This window comes from Microcaecilia unicolor, chromosome 2 (assembly GCF_901765095.1).
Source record: "Microcaecilia unicolor chromosome 2, aMicUni1.1, whole genome shotgun sequence".
NCBI classification, from domain to species: Eukaryota; Metazoa; Chordata; class Amphibia; order Gymnophiona; family Siphonopidae; genus Microcaecilia; species Microcaecilia unicolor.
The window spans coordinates 104,395,279-104,414,108 of NC_044032.1; the positions used below are offsets into that span (position 1 = coordinate 104,395,279).

The 18,830-nt window shown below is 41.6% G+C and overlaps 1 protein-coding gene across 1 annotated transcript in view; it reads left to right on the top strand.

The window, feature by feature from the left end:
* The window catches only part of KIF2A (kinesin family member 2A), a 443,213-nt gene that overhangs the window by 232,662 nt on the left and 191,721 nt on the right, over positions 1 to 18,830 (top strand). Inside the window, 3 exon segments of the mRNA XM_030193169.1 lie at positions 2,795 to 2,858; positions 13,366 to 13,457; positions 14,279 to 14,421. Of these exon segments, the coding sequence (XP_030049029.1) occupies positions 2,795 to 2,858; positions 13,366 to 13,457; positions 14,279 to 14,421 (299 nt within the window).

Genomic DNA, 18,830 nt, shown 5'->3' on the forward strand with positions numbered 1-18,830 from the left:
GAAGATGTTGTAACAATAGTTAGCATATCTGAGTTTAAAAAAGGTTGGACAAGTTCCTGGAGGAAAAATCCATGATTTATTAAGACAGACATGGGGAAAGCCACTACTTATCACTGGGATTGGTAGCGTGGAATCCTGTAACTCCTTGCGATTCTGCCAGGTACATGTGACCTGGATTGGCATTTGTTGGAAGCAGAATACTGGGCAAGATGGATCACAGGTCTGACCCAGTATGGCTAATTACTGCATTATATCGCCTTACTAAAAAAAAAAAAACACACCTTGGCTAGCACAGCTGCCCTCACTGCTTCCCCTACTTGCTGGAGAAACTGTGGGACAATGGGTCATGTTTGGTGGCAGTGTTAAAAAGCTAAAGCATACTGGTGGACTGTCCAATACCAAGTACAGTGCTGGATAGGACATCCTTTGCAATGGGATCTGAGAGTCTTCCTGTTTAACAAAACACCTCCAGGTTTGACTCAGAAGCTCCTCCAGGTTTGACTCAGAAGCTATCAAAAGTGGTTAAACATGCTTTGAATGCTGCTTGATTTATATTCGCTAGCCATTGGAAGACTTTATCACTACCATCCTTGACACAAGTGGCTTATTAAACTTTGGTTCATTTGTGATATGGAGCACTTGCTTGCTGAAAAGAGACATACCTTACCCAATTGAACTTCCACTCCTCTATATATTGTGTTGTGTTTCTGTGGGGTATCATATTGAGTTCTTTATTTGGTATTTTGCCCTCCTTGTCCCTTTAATTTGTTGGACTTGAGAGGAGTAGGGGGAGGGTTATTTATTTAGAAAATAATTATTTAAATGATTAGAGGTGAGTGTTCAGTTAGTGTTTGTTAGCACTATCCTTTTTTTGCTTTAACAATTGTTGTATGAGCTGTATCTTGTATTTTCTTATGCTGTAGTATGCATTTTATATGTTCTACATTGTCATTTATTTTTGTATGCTTTGTTTTGGGATTTCAATAAAGACCTCTAAAAAAAAAAAAAAATAAAAACCACCTAGGCTAAAATATATCTAAAATATATAAAGAAATATAGTGGAGGAGTGGCCTAGTGGTTAGGGTGGTGGACTCTGGTCCTGGGGAACTGAGGAAGTGAGTTCAATTCCCACTTCAGGCACAGGCAGCTCCTTGTGACTCTGGGCAAGTCACTTAACCCTCCATTGCCCCAGGTACAAATAAGCACCTGTATATAATATGTAAGTCGCATTGAGCCTGCCATGAGTGGGAAAGCGCGGGGTACAAATGTAGCAAAAAAAAAAAATAGCCACACAATCCTTCCTACCTCTCTTATAAATTAAAGCTAAGCTTTCTAACCAGCTGAGGGGCTCACATGGGGACGTGCTGCTTGTGAAAACCGTGCTAGCGGCTTCTAGGTCACTAATGCCGACATAGCCCATTCGCTTTAAATAGGCTATGTCGGCATTGCTGCACAGCTTTGTAAATACGGGATTATGGGTAAGCAACGTTTACTTTTCACTTGTATAAATATAAGTACTGAGTTGACACCCACACCCTTGAAGGCTCCTTGTACTTTTTTGGTTTGTTGATAAACATAAGTACTCAAATCCGGGTATACATATAAGTATTCACTCACTACAAAAACTCCAGCGCTACTAATATTTTCTCAAATACCTCCTTTATTACTTCTGTGTGAATTCACACAGAGGCAAAAATCCATATGTTATAAAATCATATCATAACCTCATTCATACACCATTCACCCATCTATCCTAACACTTTGATTTCAATGTCATCTTAGCATAATAACATAAGTTTACAGATCATACACTTATAATTCAACTTAACATAGACATATCATCTCTTGCAATATAAAGCTGTTGGTAAAAGACACCAAAGTAAACTGGCGTCAAACTGTGTATGCTACAGCATTATTGACGCCTGTCCATGATAGAATCACAAATAATGGCGTTGATCCCAGGTATTTCTCAGTCAATATCACCATACAGCAGCTGTGGACTGGTTGACCTCCACGCTTAAACCGGGATCCGCTGCCGATTCAACTGGCACGTCACCGGTTATACTTCATTGCACGCAAGTGTAGGCAATGGGCGAATCAATATCAGACCACCTTCAGGACAGAAATACTGCTCCTGCTCCGAACGGTTCCCCAATGCTGGACCGCATTTCGATTCTCTTCTTCAGGAGGAACCACTTTTCATTTTTAATCCAATAGACGGCTGCCTGCTAGATGGGTACTCACAACAAGTAGGAGCTGAAGATCCCACCACCGAACATCTCCACAGTTTGACGCCAGTTTACTTTGGTGTCTTTTACCAACAGCTTTATATTGCATGAGATGATATGTCTATGTTAAGTTGAATTATAAGTGTATGATCTGTAAACTTTATGTTATGCTAAGATGACATTGAAATCAAAGTGTTAGGATAGATGGGTGAATGGTGTATGAAAGAGGTTAAGATATGATTTTATAACATATGGATTTTTGCCTCTGTGTGAATTCACAGAGAAGTAATAAAAGGTATTTGAGAAAACATTAGTAGCACTGGAGTTTTTGTAGTGAGTGAATATTACTAGCACTCCGGTAGGCTGGTGGTTTATCCCCTAATTAGTTTAATTGGTACACATATAAGTATTACATACCATGTAAAATGAGTGTATCTTGTTGGGTAGACTGGATGGACAGTTCAGGTCTTTATCTGCTGTCATTTACTATGTTACTATCTAATAAATTATTTCATGTTTTAGCTTTGATAGTGTTTACATGTCAATTTCTTGTTTTGAACTTGTAGACAATGGGTGGTGACTTTTCAGGAAAGAATCAAGATTGTTCTAAAGGGATTTATGCACTAGCAGGTTAGTAATTCCTCCTGTATTTTCTCGCATTTGATATCCTGTCTTTATGTTCTGACAATTCTCTTTGAAACTTACCTTACGTACAAATTGTACAGGGTCACTTGTACCTGCTTTCTTTGCAGATACATTTTTGGTGGAAACTTATATGCTCCTAAGCAATAAGGGGGGAAAGTAAGAACAGAATTGTTCTCGAAAAAAAACAAGGGAAAAAATTCACTGAAAGTCAAAGGGGAAAAAGAAAACTAGTAAGATAAAAGCAAAAAACAAAAAAAAACCCTAGGGGGAAAAAATTCAAAAACAGGGCCAAACTCCAGCAGCAGTCTGAGGGAAGCCTATTTTAAAAAGTAATAGGTCAGGTGAAAAGTTGCCCTCACCGCAAATAAATAAAATACAGGCCCCACATTCTATGGGGTGACTGTATTGAATTCAGTTTTAAAATATACTGCCAAAGAGAGGTGATAATCTGGGTCCTGATTTTATAACTGGACGCCAATCTGAGAAATACAAAAAGATGCCCAATTGAAGCCTATTTATTAGGGTAGCATAATTACTTATATAATAGGTGCATAATCCCATTCATTCACTTTGTGTATATGATCACACAGTTTTATAAAAGCCATTTTTTTCTTTGGATTTCAGAGAATTTTTATTTATTTAAAACTATTTTTTTTCTGCTAACTTCAGTCAATAGACTGCAAAGCAGAACACAATAAATACAAAACAGTATACTACAAAATAAAATATATTAACAGAACCCTAATATAAAACTAAAAACAACAGAAAAATAATAATAATAATGTGTGATTGTACATGGCCTAGGACTGTATTTGATAGGTGGGCTAAAATTTTCTACATTAATAAATGTGGAGCATGTAGTAACTATCCTGAAGTTTGTATCCATAGTCTTCAACAAGATGCTGTTCAAGTTTGCTGTTTAGCTTGACACTGTAAGAATTAAGTAAGACTTTGGAAAAAGAAGTACCATTGAATTAACTTGCAGGCATCAAAAAAACAAGCAGCATTTCCAGCTTATATCCTTGCAAACAGGAATAAATTTGAAAGCCAAGGGCGAACTTTTGAAGGAAGTCATGCTATTGAACTGGTAAGTCACTTAAACGCCTAGATCCACCTAAAGACTGTTGAGATGATGATGATCCAGCTGTGAGGGAGTGAGTGGTATAGCAGCAGGTTTCCCGAAGAACTCTCCCTCACTGGTGTTGACGTTAAATCGCTGCTTACAACTCAGCTTTTCTCCATAGCCTTTGGTTGACCTGTACTCTGTCCTTCCCTCCCTTTTGTATCCTACCCCAGTGAATTTTGTTTTTAGTATTGTAAACTGTGCAGTAGCCTCTATGGATCCTGAGCAGTATATCAAGCCTCTGGAAATAAATAAATGAAATAAATTATGACAGGTGGTAACTTGTTGAGTCAAAGGGGCAGGGCAGGGAGGTGGTTAAATGCCCTGGGCCAGAACACATTGGGGGGGGGGGGGAAGCACTGAGGGAAGAGGATGCCAGGAAAGAGATTATGAATTCATAGGTCTCCTGGAAGCAGGCTCGGAGTGAAGGAATCCTCCCAGAGTGTTGACTGAGCTGCAGTACCTGCGGGAGAGTCCCAAGGAAGTAGGAGTAGCCCTAACTCAGAAGTTTTACATCATGTGTAGTAGACACCCAAGGATTGCGTGAGAAGAAACAGAAGACTGCAAAGGTAAAAGAGTGCCTTTATCTGTGAAGACCCAGGTCCTAAGTGTCGTAGCTGGAGCCAGGCCTGGATTTATATATGAGTTACTTGAACTATGCTAGGAAGCTTGACAAGATAGAACTGTTAAGAGATGAGGAAATGTCAGTGTAATTGTTGCCCATGTTTGAGCCTGAGTCTGTGTCAGGAGCAGGCTGTGCTATTTTGATTGCTGGTTCAATAATAAAGCTTTTCTTTTGACTTGCACTAAATTCTTCTTCTGTCTGTGAGGGCTCCATGCCTGTGTCTCAGCCATGCTACCACACCAGGTTTACAACAGCAGTAGAGTCTTTTGCTTCTACAGATCCTCTCATTGCAAAGGAGTCAAAATGGACTTCATAAAATTCAGCAGCAGCTGGTGGATTACTTCATGTTGCTGGGGGGGGGGGGGGGGGGGAGAGAATAAAGTTTTCTCCTCAAATCTTGTTGAGTACCTTCACATGATGTTGTATGACATCTGTTCAAAATCTCAGCAAGGCAACACAACAGTTGAAATATGGTTGGATAAAAAGGAAGAATTACATATTGTCTGCATGTCTCTCAGGATAAAAAGATGCCCAACTGTAGCTTACACATTAAAGCTGGAGATAGTAGTAGTGATAGTGTAGCTAACTGTAGATGAAGATAACACCCGCTGCTGCAGATAAAGGCCATGGTGGATTTGTTCATGGACCCACTGCAGCAAGAGAAAAGTCTCAGAAGTTAATGAAAAAGTTAAGAGAATTGGCTACAATTAAGTGAACTCCTTCAGACAGAGGAGATAATGTACTGCCACCTTTATGCTACACACCCAATATTGAAATCAGAGTTCAATAAATACAGGAGGAAAGAGGAATATTGACACATGAAAAATCTGCATAAAGTGACGCAAATTTAAGATCCCTAATTTTACAATCAAAGAAAAGTACGTGAGTGATAACATCCTAACACAATTGAGGGCTTCTGTAGAATGAAAAATAGAGAAAAAGGAGCCTGTGCAAGAGCATCAGAGGAAAGGTATACACTGAAAAAGAAACAAGCTTCAGAAGGGGACAGGAGAAATTCTGGTAAAGTGAGATAAAGAATCTGGAAAGGAACATCAAGACAAAGGTTGATGAGGAAGCTCAAAATGGAATATTAACTGAAAGGATGAGGTAGTGATAGAGATGAGATCAGAACTGCAAGAGAATGAGATAAATGAAAGGCAAGATAAGATGACAACTAGAAAGGAAGCAGAAATATTCAGAGATGGAAGAATTAACAGTTGAGCTCTTTGTTTGAAAATAGACAAAATAAACTGTGTACCAGGAGAGAGAAAGATTACCCAAGTTGAATTTAACACCTATAGTAAAGAGTATAAGTAAGATGAATAAAGCCATAATCTGTATAAAGACATAATCAATATTGCAGAAATTAATCAAATAAAATACTGTGCAGCAAAAATTAATTCCAAGATAATTCCTACCAACAAGAGATACATGACTGCAATGAAGGAAAATAAAATTGTGAGTCAAGGCATCCCTGATGGTTCTCTGGGTTTGTAAAAGGATTAACGGAGGAAGACCTTAACTTTATATACTCCAATAATAAAATTAGCAGCTGAAGTACAAAAACTTTGGGGATATGAAGAAAATAAGAGATATCATAAACGGTTTAGAGAGAACCCAAAACATTTCTACAGGGAACTAGGAAAAAGCATAAACTACAGCAAAAATACCACCAACTAAATCTGAAACAGAACCATTCTGGCAAAGTTTATATGAGGACCTGTAGAGTGCAGTCAAGAAGCAGAATGGCATCACTGCATATAGGAGAATATGGAAAAGGCAAACAGAAGTAATGGCCAAAAGAGCCAAAAAATAGGTAGACAAGAGCCCTGGCCCAGATGGGGTATCCACATTTTGGATGTATTAACATCACTCTAGCAAGACCTGGCAAATTGCAAAAATAAATTAGTAAGGCAGCCAGAGTTAACACTACAGTGGCTAAGAAAAGACGGAACACTCCTTCCAAAGTGTGATCCAGGTAATGTTTCCAAAACTTACAGTCCCATAACTTAGTCTACAAGCTATTTACTGTGATAAATGCCAATAGGAAATATAATCGCAGTGTCTCTAGTAACATGGTAATAAAGGAGTGTATGGAAACAAGGATTAGTAAATGCTGAATAAAGCCATTTTGGCCAGTGCTAAGAAAAGCAGAAATCCAGTATAGCATGAATCGACTATAAGAAAGCCTTTGAGAGCATCCCACATTACTGGGTAATAAATTGCCTTGAAATGTACAAAATAAACCCTTGATTGATCAAGCACATCAAGTTCATCTTGAAAATGTAGCAGTCCACTTTTCACCTGCAATATACAGATTGTAATATCAAGATCCAGCTAGAAATATCTCAAGGAGATGCCCGTCACCACTTTTGTTTTGCCCTTAATCCATTGAACATACTTATTAACTCTTTAGGCTGAGGGTTAAGCTTACTCCTGAAGATGGCAACAGTCCAGAGTTTAGATCACATTTGTTTGTAAATGACTGATGCCCTACCAACAATTAGTAGAACAAATATTAGTGAAAAACACAGATGACATCAAGGTGACTTTTGGTCTGGACAAATGTTCTATGGCATCTTTTCCTTAGACTGATGACTGAGATAAGAGAACTTGAACAGGAAGGTGTATATAAAGGAGTGGAGGAAGGAGGAACAATTGAGCATAAATCTACTACTATTTAGCATTTCTATAGCGCTACAAGGCGTACGCAGCGCTGCACAAACATAGAAGAAAGACAGTCCCTGCTCAAAGAGCTTACAATCTAATAGACAAAAATAAAGTAAGCAAATCAAATCAATTAATGTGTACAGGAAGGAGGAGAGGAGGGTAGGTGGAGGCGAGTGGTTACGAGTCAAAAGCAATGTTAAAGAGGTGGGCTTTCAGTCTAGATTTAAAGGTGGCCAAGGATGGGGCAAGACGTAGGGGCTCAGGAAGTTTATTCCAGGCGTAGGGTGCAGCGAGACAGAAGGCGCGAAGTCTGGAGTTGGCAGTAGTGGAGAAGGGAACAGATAAGAAGGATTTATCCATGGAGCGGAGTGCACGAAAAGGGGTGTAGGGAAGGACGAGTGTGGAGAGATACTGGGGAGCAGCAGAGTGAGTACATTTATAGGTTAGTAGAAGAAGTTTGAACAGGATGCGAAAACGGATAGGGAGCCAGTGAAGCGACTTGAGGAGAGGGGTAGTATGAGTAAAGCGACCCTGGCGGAAGACGAGACGGGCAGCAGAGTTTTGAACTGATTGGAGAGGGGAGAGGTGACTAAGTGGGAGGCCAGCACTCGCCTCCACCTACCTTCCTCTCCTCCTTCCTGTACACAATTGATTTGATTTGCTTACTTTATTTTTGTCTGTTAGATTGTAAGCTCTTTGAGCAGGGACTGTCTTTCTTCTATGTTTGTGCAGCGCTGCGTAGGCCTTGTAGCGCTATAGAAATGCTAAATAGTAGTAGTAGTAGTAAATCACTAAGATAAAAGACTAAAATTGATATTGTGCATTAGCATCACAGAATAAGGTACAACCCATTAATCAGCTGGCAATTCTCACATTCTCATACAACTATGAAATTGTTGTCTGACAAAGACCTTGAAAAGTTGGATATATAAAGGAGGAAATTCCTCCATGCCCATAAGGTCATTTATAAGAATCAATGTTTGCCAAGACTGTACGTTCCCTAGATCTAGTCCCATAGACTTATACCTATTGAGCTACTGTCATAGGCCTCCAGGTTTAATTAACAGTGTGATCAGATCCAAATACGTAAAAGGTGTTGAAATATGAAAATAAATGTTCCGAATCCGTCTGCATCACTAAACCCGGACAGGCATTCTGACAAGTAGAAGGAATGAGTGGGAATCCACCGGTACCAAAAGAGAAGGAAGCAACAGAATTCTATGGTGCGGGCTTTTCCTAATTAAGGCCATAATGCTCAAAAGCAAATACAGGCGCTAGAGGCCATTAGTATCAGACTAGTGCCCGCATTTGCTACTGCTGAATGCCCAAAGGCCTCTAGCGCAGGGAACAGCGACCGCGTCAGAGGATAGCGCAAGCAGCATGCAAATCACATTTTGATAAAGTAATTATCAATTCTCCCCAATGCTAAAAGAAGAGCACAATGAACAAGGGCTGGCATTAGGTACCTCGGCAAGCATGAGATATTAAGCAACCTGGAAAGTATTGAAGCCATCCATGAAAGTGCACGCTCACTGCTGCTTCAGCCTGGACCTCCCTCCCTGCTTGGCTTATATGCCTTGATGTAGACTGCACACGGCTCCTGGCGTACACAAGATAGGCTTCTGTGCAGAAGTTCTCAAAAGTTCAGCACTGGTGAGGAGCCAAAAAAAAAAAGTTTACTCCTTGCACTGAAGTGTGCCAGCCAGGGGGGGCGGGAATCAATGGATGCCTTTCTCCCCCTGGATGTCAGGTGTCAGAATGCGCCAGGCATCATCCCTGCCCTTTATTTCCTAATGCTCTAAGCTTATAGCATGCGTATCATTTGCATATTATTAGCTTTAAGCATTAGGAAGTAATTATTTGGTACTGTTGTGAAGGTATTTGCGCTGGAGTTTTGAGTATCTGTACCTAAGGTCAGGACAGGGCTATCATCTCTGTGGGAGACCTTTAAAAAAAAAAATAATAAAGCCTGTGGCAAGGCCTGAGTGGAAGAAAACCCAGTCTTTGGGATTTTCCCTTCAGGTTTTATCTGTTCTCTTAGAAAAAGGCAGTTGGAGAAAGCCTAGAGGGGATCCTAGAGAGGTGATACAAACTGAAGGCTCCATGCATAACCAAGGAGAAGTAAACCACTCTCAGTTGTAGCTGGTCCATTGGCCATACTGTCCAAGTCACACCTTGTGTTTGGAGGGTGAGGCAGGTACTTGGGTTCAATGGGCATTGATTTGACTGGTATTCTGGCTCTTGGCATAGGGCACATTTGGTACATAAAGCCAAGGGACAAAGAAGAGAGAGATTCTCTGAGATTCAGTACCAGAAGCCAACCATGATGGGGAAGGAATCCATGTGGGGCAAGTGCAAGAGATAGCTGACAGACCAAGAGGATGCAAAGGGAGATTCCAATTAAAGGCCAAGACCCGAGGAACTGGAACAAGTATGAATAGTTTACTGAAGTGTGAGTAGAGTCTCTGCAATGTGTAGAGGAGTGAATGGGACCAGGAGATGAGGGATTCATATTCAAGGAAAGGATTTCTTGTTCTGTCAAGGAATTAGAGATGAGTGGTAGTGTAAGTGAAGGAGTACATTGAGGTCATTGTGTTCAGCAGTTAGAGAGGAATGGAAGTCAGGAGATGAGTAGAAAACTGAAATAAATTAACTGAGCAGGAAGATATGAGACTAGCCTTTAAGTTCTTACTATCTGGGAAACCGATTAATTTTAATTTATTTACACATTTTTTAAGTTTAAATTGACTTTGTATACTGTAATTTGTTGGAAGAGTGTTGAGAAGAAATGTGGCGAGGAGCATTCCTAAGAAGTGTAGCACAGGGACGGATTGGAGCCTCAGCATACAAAACAGAGGTGGCTCTCTCCAAGGGTAGTAGTCACAGTGCTGAACTAGAGGTGATCCCCAGGACGAATCCTTCAGGGTTGCAAAGCAAGGACCTTGAAGACAGGGCCCTGCTGCACACATAATTCACAATGGCAAGAAATAAAGCAAGCACAGTATCTTGAATTCCATAGCAAGATAACTGAACCTTCACAGAAGGGCTAAGTGAAAGACCATCTTTCTCTCCAAAGGCTGAGCAGCAGGAAAAAACATAGAATGATGAAAAAAAGGAAGACTAAGCACTCTAACAAAAAAGTAAGTGGTAGTGGGTGGGGAAACAGCTATACTTCTAAAAAGATCGTGTAATAGTTTGGGGGGGGGGGGGGGGAAGACTAGCTTGTGAAGGAAGAAGCTATGATAAAAATAAAATAAAGCCAAATAAAATAGGGGCCAGACTACAGTGAGTAGAACAGGTCATCACAGATAAAACTCAAGCTTACAGTATGAATAGAGCAAAGGTCTCGAAATCTAGTCACAGATGTATTAATTTATTCCGTTAAAAAAAATACCATCTGCAGCTCGTTTTGACTTTTTCTATTTGGTAGACTAACATGACAATTGTATCTTTTTGAAAAGTTGGATTTTAATTTATGTTCTTCCTGTGTATGTTCTGGTTCTTTAGGCAGCAGTTTTGTTATCTGCTCCTTGCCCCAGTGTATTACAGAAGCCTTTTGCTGTTGAGTATTCAGGAATAATATATATTAGACAAGCCGTAAAGCCTGTTACAATGGGCGACATTTCTGTTGTGCGTAATGTAATGAAATAGCCAAAGGGGCAATATGTTTTATTCCTGAAATATAAAGAGAGAGAGAGTGTGTGTATATGTGTGTGTGAGAGACAGAGAAAGTGTGTGTGTGTGCGTCTGTGTGAAAGAGAGATAGTGTGAGAGTGAGTTCAGAGACAGAGAGTGTGTATATATATGTGTGTGTGTGAGAGAGAGACAGAAAGTGTGTCTGTGTGAAAGAGAGGTTGAGAGAGAGAGTGTATATATGTGTGTGAGAGAGAGAGACAGAAAGTGTGTGTGTGCGTCTGTGTGAAAGAGAGAGAGTGTGAGAGTGAGTTGAGAGAGAGTGTGTATATGTGTGAGTGTGTGAGAGAGACAGAGAAAGTGTGTGTGTGTGCATCTGTGTGAAAGAGAGTGTGAGAGTGAGTTGAGAGACGGAGAGTGTGTGCCCCCCCTGTAGCCACCCAGCGATTCTCCTCTCTCCCCTGCCCCCCCCCCATCCAGGTGCCCAGCGATTCTCCTCTCTGCCCTGCCCCCCTCTCCAGCCACCCAGCGATTCTCCTTTTTTCCTTGCCCCCCCTCTCCAGCCATCCAGTGATTCTCCTCTCTGCCCTGCCCCCCTCTCCAGCCATCAAGCGATTCTCCTCTTTCCCCTGCCCCCCTCTCCAGCCACCCAGCGATTCTCCTCTGTCCCCTGCCCCCCCCCTGTGGCCACCCAGTGATTCTCCTCTGTCCCTGCCCCTCCTGTAGCCACCCAGCGTTTCTCCTCTCCCCCCTGCACCCACCGATTCTCCGTCGCTCCTTTGAAAGCCCTGCCCATCTGTAGCCTTCCCTTCGAGTTCGTTCCCTCTGAGTCCTGTCTTTTGACGTCATTTCCTCTTTCCGCGAGGGCAGGACTCGTCTCTGAGGGAATGACCTGGACTGGAAGGGAAGGCTACAGACGGGCAGGCAGGGGTTTCAAAGGAGCGACAGAGACTTATTAATTATTGCACACACAACACCTGTGGTCAAAACAATATCGATAGAGAAATGTTGAAATAATAATCCGTGGTTTTTATCAGAGTACGGCAAAGTCACAACACCTGCTAAATGCAGCTAGAAATTGCAGCAAATAGAGAAAGACATAAATAATGTGTATCTAAAACCATCAGCTCATCCTGCTTGTCCGTGGAGAAAAGGCTATAAAATTTACCCCGTAAGAGACACAAACAGGTAATGGATAAAGATGATAGCAGTGTTGATGGACGGGAATAGAGAAGAAACGATAGACAGGGGTTAACAGCTGGTTGTAGGGGATTGGAAATTACTGGGTCAGAGTAAAGGGTGAAGGAGAGACAGGGAGATTTTGGAATACTGACTGCTGCATGAACTCATGATATGTATTGTTCTCCAGATTCTGAGGTCTCCCTTAAGCATTCAACTCGGCGATAACTGTCATTGTCTTTTGAGCCCCATATAAAAGCTTTGACTAAGACATTTTTTTTAAAGATTAAGACAGTTGATAACGATACGACGGAGGATCTGGCGCGAAACTCTTACTTTTTGTGTTACAACGTCGGGAGAGATCTGTGACGTGCAGGTGCCGTGCATGCGCAGAACAGCATTGGTCATTCTTCATTTATATAGTAGGATTTAGTTGTAAATCATACATCAGTAGTTCCCAAATCCAGTTCTTAAGCATGTCTGGTTTTCATGGTTTACCAAGTGTATGATAATGTATCACAGAATATTCAATAATCGTTTATCGTTTATTTACTATACCATTTCTTATTACATTCGCAAAACAACGGTTTACATCTAAAAAATGAAAATGTTCATTAAAAACATACAGGAAATCCATTAATTTGATAGAAAACTCAACCTAGAAGTCAGTTAACATGCTACTGAGGCTGGAACAATACAGATATCTTATCTTTGAAATGAGAAGGTGAAGAGATTTTTAAAAAAATTTATATATACCTATTTCAGTATTATCCTGAGCAAACCAAACCACAGCTTACTGGAAATACCTGTATGAAATAATCATGAAAATAAGAAGAAATTACCTAGATTATAAACAAAAAATGTCATCCTATTAGCACATTAGATGAATTTAAATGGTGTCCATCTTAGAAAATTTACCTTACAGGTCATTTATGGTATATCTGAAGACCCCCCTGAGGCATGCATTTTAATGCTGAAATTGAAATACCTGCATTATAATCTGCAAAAAGCAGAAGAAATATTTTCTAGCATAGGTTCATGTTTAAACCATTTCTTTTTCAGAAGATGGTGTCCTATTTTAATAGTTTTGCAAGAAGAAAATTTGATATGTGTATCTGCAGTTGTAATTGATAAAATGTGTGATAGAAAAATTGTTACTGTTGGGTGAATCAACCCAGAGAGACATTTGATTTAACAACAACAACAAAAAAAAAAAGCAAAGAAAAAGAAATTAACATCTCTGTTACAAATTGCATTCACAGCTCGTGATGTCTTTTTAATGTTAAAGAAGCCAAACTATAAGAAATTAGAACTTCAAGTATATGCAACGTTTTTTGAAATTTATAGCGGTAAGGTAAGTATACCAATGTGTTTAGAAAATATAAGAACATAAATGTTGCTATACTATGGCGCTCAGTATCCTGTTTCCAACAGTGCCTATCCAGGTCACAAGTACCTGACAAGATTCCAAAAGAGTAAAACAGATTTTATGTTGTGGAGGAGTAGCCTAGTGGTTAGTGCAGTGGACTTTGATCATGGGGAACTGAGTTCGATTCCCACTGCAGCTCCTTGTGACTCTGGGCAAGTCACTTTATCCTCCATTGCCCCAGGTACAAAATAAGTATCAGAATATATGTAAACCGCTTTGAATGTAGTTGCAAAAACCTCAGAAAGGCGGTATATCAAGTCCCATTTCCCTTCCCCTTCCCTTTATCTTACAAATAAGCAGTGGATTTTCCCAAGTTCATATTAATAATGGCTTATGGAGTTTTCTTTTAGGAAAGTTTCCACATTTTTTAAAAACCCTGCTAAGCTAATTGCTTTTACCACATTCTCCGGTGTATTTTTTTTTTTTTTTTTTTTTTTGGGGGGGGGGGGGTTAATTTACTAATTTGTAGCTTCATTCCATGCCCCCCCTAGTTCTAGTATTTTTGGAAAGGGTAACAAGCAATTCACGTCTACCTGTTTCACTCCAATTAGTATTTTATAGACCTCTGTCATACTTTAATATAAAAGCAAGAACATAAATAACATCTGTAGGATTTGTTTGGTAGCTGATTTGTAGATTTTCAGTTTTTATACTAATATGTTTTGACTGGTAAATGATTCTGTGCATACATCTGTGTTTTATTTTTAGATGTACTACCATTACTAATTTAAGCATACTGTTTCAAGGTTTTTGACTTGTTGAACCGGAAGACCAAGCTAAGAGTACTAGAAGATGGTAAGCAGCAAGTCCAGGTGGTAGGATTACAAGAACGGGAGGTGAAATGTGTTGAAGATGTACTGAAGCTGATTGAAATAGGCAACAGCTGCAGGTATTGCATATGTTTTCATCTTTTAATTTAGTTCTAGGAAATCCTTTTGTTTGATGGTTATTGAATGCTGGTTTATATATTTGATTTTGTTTATTTCAGGACAATGATATAGTGCTTTTGGGATATACAGTTACATTTATTTGGTATACCACTTTCTTAGTAGATCTTTTAACTTCAAAGTTTTGTAAACAGTTCTTCTCCGAAGACAAGCAGGCCTATGTAGTCTCACACATGGGTAACGCGATCCTGCATTGCCTGGTCTGGAGCTTATAACAAGCAAGTAGGAGCATTTTGGAGTATGAGAGACACTCCACTGCGCATGCGAGAGTGCCTTCCCATCCACCGCGAGAGCGTGGTTACTGCAGTTTTTTTTTTTTTTTTTAACCACGTTGAGGAGTGATTGCGTTTTCCTTCTGCTCTTAGCGTGGTTACCGCAGTTCTTTTTTTACCTTATTTTCCTTCTGCTCTTCACTGCTCGAACCAAAGGAACCTTTTTGGTGCCTTTGTGGTATTTTTCCACTACCATTTTGTGTCCCCATGTTCCGGGGTCCCTTTCTGCCTTTCTCTTTTTTTATTTTTTTCCCCATTTTTTAAGTTTCCTTTATTTCCACATCAGGCCGCTTTTAGGCCTTGACTTCGGCTGGGTTCTCCCGTTCTTTTTTTTTTTTTCCTCGGGTGTCTTGCCCCTATTTGTGACACCATCAAGTCGTTTGATTTTGACTGCAGAAGTTTTTCCTTCCATGTCCACGCAAGTTCCCAGTGGCTTTAAGCACTGTACCCTCGGATGTATCCCATCAGACCTCATCGCTTTGTCTACTTTTAGTTTAGCTAGCGCTTCATGAACACAGTCTTCTACAAATTGGTCCCGGACTACCATACCTGCAACACAACAAAACCAAATATTGTAATGGACACACCCCAACTCTCCTTCTTCCTCTCTAATGTTCCCCCAATGTATCTGCCATACATGAACCTTATTCTACCACTATTACACCTTGTACTTGTTCATATGGGAACTAATGAACGCCGTTACAGTACTATGTAAGACACATTGAGCCTACAAATAGGTGGGAAAATGTGGGATACAAATGTAATAAATAAAATAAATACATCCATCTCCATCTGCATTTATTTTCTGCGGTCCAACCCCTGGCCTTTCATCCGTGAACACAGAACAGAAATAATTGTTAAGCAGTTCAGCTTTATCCTTATCTGCTTCTACATATTCCTCCCCATGAGCTTTGAGCCTCACAATGCTATTATGGTACTTCTTTCTGTCATTTATATATCTGAAAAAAAATATATATATATCCCAATTTTACCATATCAGCTATCTTTTCTTCCATTTGCCTCTTTGCATTCCTGACAGCTTTTCCAGCTTCTCTTAGCTTTTCTAGATATTTTTGCCTTTCCTCCTCTTTCTGAGTCATCTTGTAACATATGAAGGCTAACCACCTTCCCCTTACCTTTCCAGCTACTGTATTCGAGAACCAGAGTGGCCTTCTTTTCCTCGTACTTTTATGTAATTTTTTAACATAAAGGTTTGTCACCTTTGAGGTCTCTAGAAGAAACTGGAATGCTAAAGATTGTGTGACCAAGTACTGGGACATTATAGCTACAAAGATGTGTCCACATTTACTGTTCAAATATATGTATATATTTTTTTTGTATTGAACATTATAAAGATTGTTGGATGATTTTTTTTTTTTTTTTAAATTTGGGACACTATTTATACCATGGAGGTTTTTTGACCTATGATTACTGTTTTAACTGTGTGCAAGACTGTTCACTGTTACAGTGATTAAGCACATCCATTATGATTTTTGCCACAGTTTTATGAGGTCTTTTTACTCCTTTAAACAAACAACATAAAAAAGTGGGTAAGAGAGCTGTTGAATATTAATTCACTGAGGTATTGAGGATGATTTGCCTGTTTTTCTGAAGTAAATTTGATCTGGGTTTTTGGTATTACGCCTTTAAAATAGCTCCTTTCATTTTCTCCCACTGTTGTTCTACTTCCTTCACCTGTTGCCATCCAACTAACCCTTTCCTGAGACATTCCCCCATCTCGGCAAAGTTAGTTCTTTTGAAATCTAGGATCTTCAATCTCGAATAAGCCCACTCCTTCTTTGTCTTAATATTGAACCACACCATTTGGTGATCACTAGATGCCAAGTAATCTCCCACCATAACATCAGAAACTTTCTACCCATTTGTGAATACCAGGTATAGTATAACTCCATCCTGCTAAAACAATTCTTCCTGTAGAGAATCCAAGATTCCTTGTCATCAGCAGCAGATGAATCCATTAACTGATTGGTTATGTCCGCCTACCAGCAGGTGGAGATAGAAAACACTGAAAAACCATAGTGCTCTGTGGACGGCTAGCTCCATCAGTATTTCTCTATCTCCCAGCAGGTGTGGACGTAGCTTGATCAGCTCCTGGAAAAATTCTGCCTGGGGTGGCTCCTGTGCTTTTGCCAGTTGAAGCTGGGGTGTTGTGGCTGGTGGTGCCCACTTTGAAGGCATATAGGTTCGCCCTTTCCCTGCCTTACTCGTCCCCCTGCCTACCGGAGTACCTCTGTGCTGCCTGCCTCCAACTTTCCTCACAGCGATTAAAAAAAAAAAAAAAAAAAGGAGTACGCATTGGTTCTGCGTAGCTATTCTGAGGCTATTTTCCACATGCAGCTTGACCAGAGCTCGTTTGACTCTGTCTTTGAGGTGAGAGTGGTGCCCAGCTCCTCCGGGGAGGTCCCGCGGACGCCGTTCCGATCGGGGTAAGTTTTGGCGCAAAGCCGCCATTTTACTTATATAATTCCGTCCGGTCGGATGATGGCTGCTGAAGCAGTTAAACGCTGCTCCCGTTGTGGTAAACGTAGATCAGCAGCGGTGCTCTGTAAGACATGCTCTTTACACGCTAGAGCTGGTACGAGCATGGCGAGCGATGATTCTTCCCGCTCAATGGAGCTGGCAGCACTTGCCATCTTGGAAGCGCCGCACGCCTCGACCCTCGCTGTTGCAGAGGAGTCTGAGTGCAGGGGAACGCCTCAGTTAGAGGCTACCAGAGGAGCTCTTGTTCCTGTTCCTCCTGATTCGAAGACGGGTGGTGTGGATTCTGAGTGTTCTGGCAAGGCCTCATGGTCTGCAGAGCCAGAGGAAAGTGCCGGTTTGCCACTGGATCTGGATGATCCCAATGAGGTGAGGATTTTCCACCTCGTGAGCTGCCAGCGCTCATTTCTGACGCCTTGCAGGCCCTCTCGTTTGATGATCCTGCCAAGGGCGAGGCCTCCTCTGTTAATCCGAGGATAGCGAGTAATAAGAAGCCTGCTCGAGCCTTTCCTGTGCATGACTCCATCCAAGAGCTTATTTCAGCTCAATGGTCTGAACCCGAAGGGCCTTTGAAAGTGGCCAGGGCTATGGGTCAGCTTTACCCTCTAAGTGAGGAGCACTTGGCCCCTTTGGGGATGCCTAAAGTGGACGCCTTGGTCACGGCGGTGACTTAGAGGACCACCCTCCCCGTAGAGGGAGGGGTTGCCCTGAAAGACATACAGGACCGGCGGCTTGAATCCGCATTGAAATGGTCTTTTGAAATCTTGGGCCTCGCCTTGAGGGAGTGTATTTGTAGTTCCTATGCTGCCCGGGCCTGCCTTTTTTGGTTACAACAGGCAATGGAACAGCCCGCGGATGGTGCGGAGTCCCTTGTTGAGGTTGCACCGTGGATGGAGTCGGCCCAGTCATTTTTGGCTGACGCCCTCTATGATCTGGTCAGAGCTTCGACTAAACAGATATCTGTGGCGGTTGCGGCTCGCCGCCTTCTATGGCTACGGCATTGGGCGGCTGACATGGCCTCTAAGCACAGGCTGGTGAAGCTTCCCTTACGGGGCCACCTGTTATTTGGAGAGGAGTTGGAGACGATTATGAAGGACCTGGGGGACCCTAAGCCCCAGCGCTTACCCGAGGATAGGCCGAGGCCTTCTTCCAAGGGTTCTGAGTGGCCCTTCTCTTCCAGACCTTGCTTCCGTGAAGCTCGCAGGTATCGCCCGGGGCGCTCTGCTGGGGTTTCTCAACATGCCCATTTTCAGCAGAGGAACTCCTTTCACTCGGACAAGCGTTCCGCAGCGGCCGGTTCAAGGCCTGGAGTTCGGGGTGGCCCCCTCAATGACGGGGCGCCGGTCCATTCCTCGATTCCTGCAGTAGGAGGACGTCTTTCCCTCTTTCTCGAGGAATGGACCAAGATTACCTCCGATCAGTGGGTCCTGGACCTGATCAGAGAAGGTTACCGATTGGAATTTAGCGCCCCGGTGAGAGACGTGTTTGTGGAGTCCCGATGCAGTACTGCCGTCAAACGGGCGGCGGTAGAGGAGACCTTACAAGTCTTGTTGCACTTTGGAGCGGTGATCCCTGTGCCT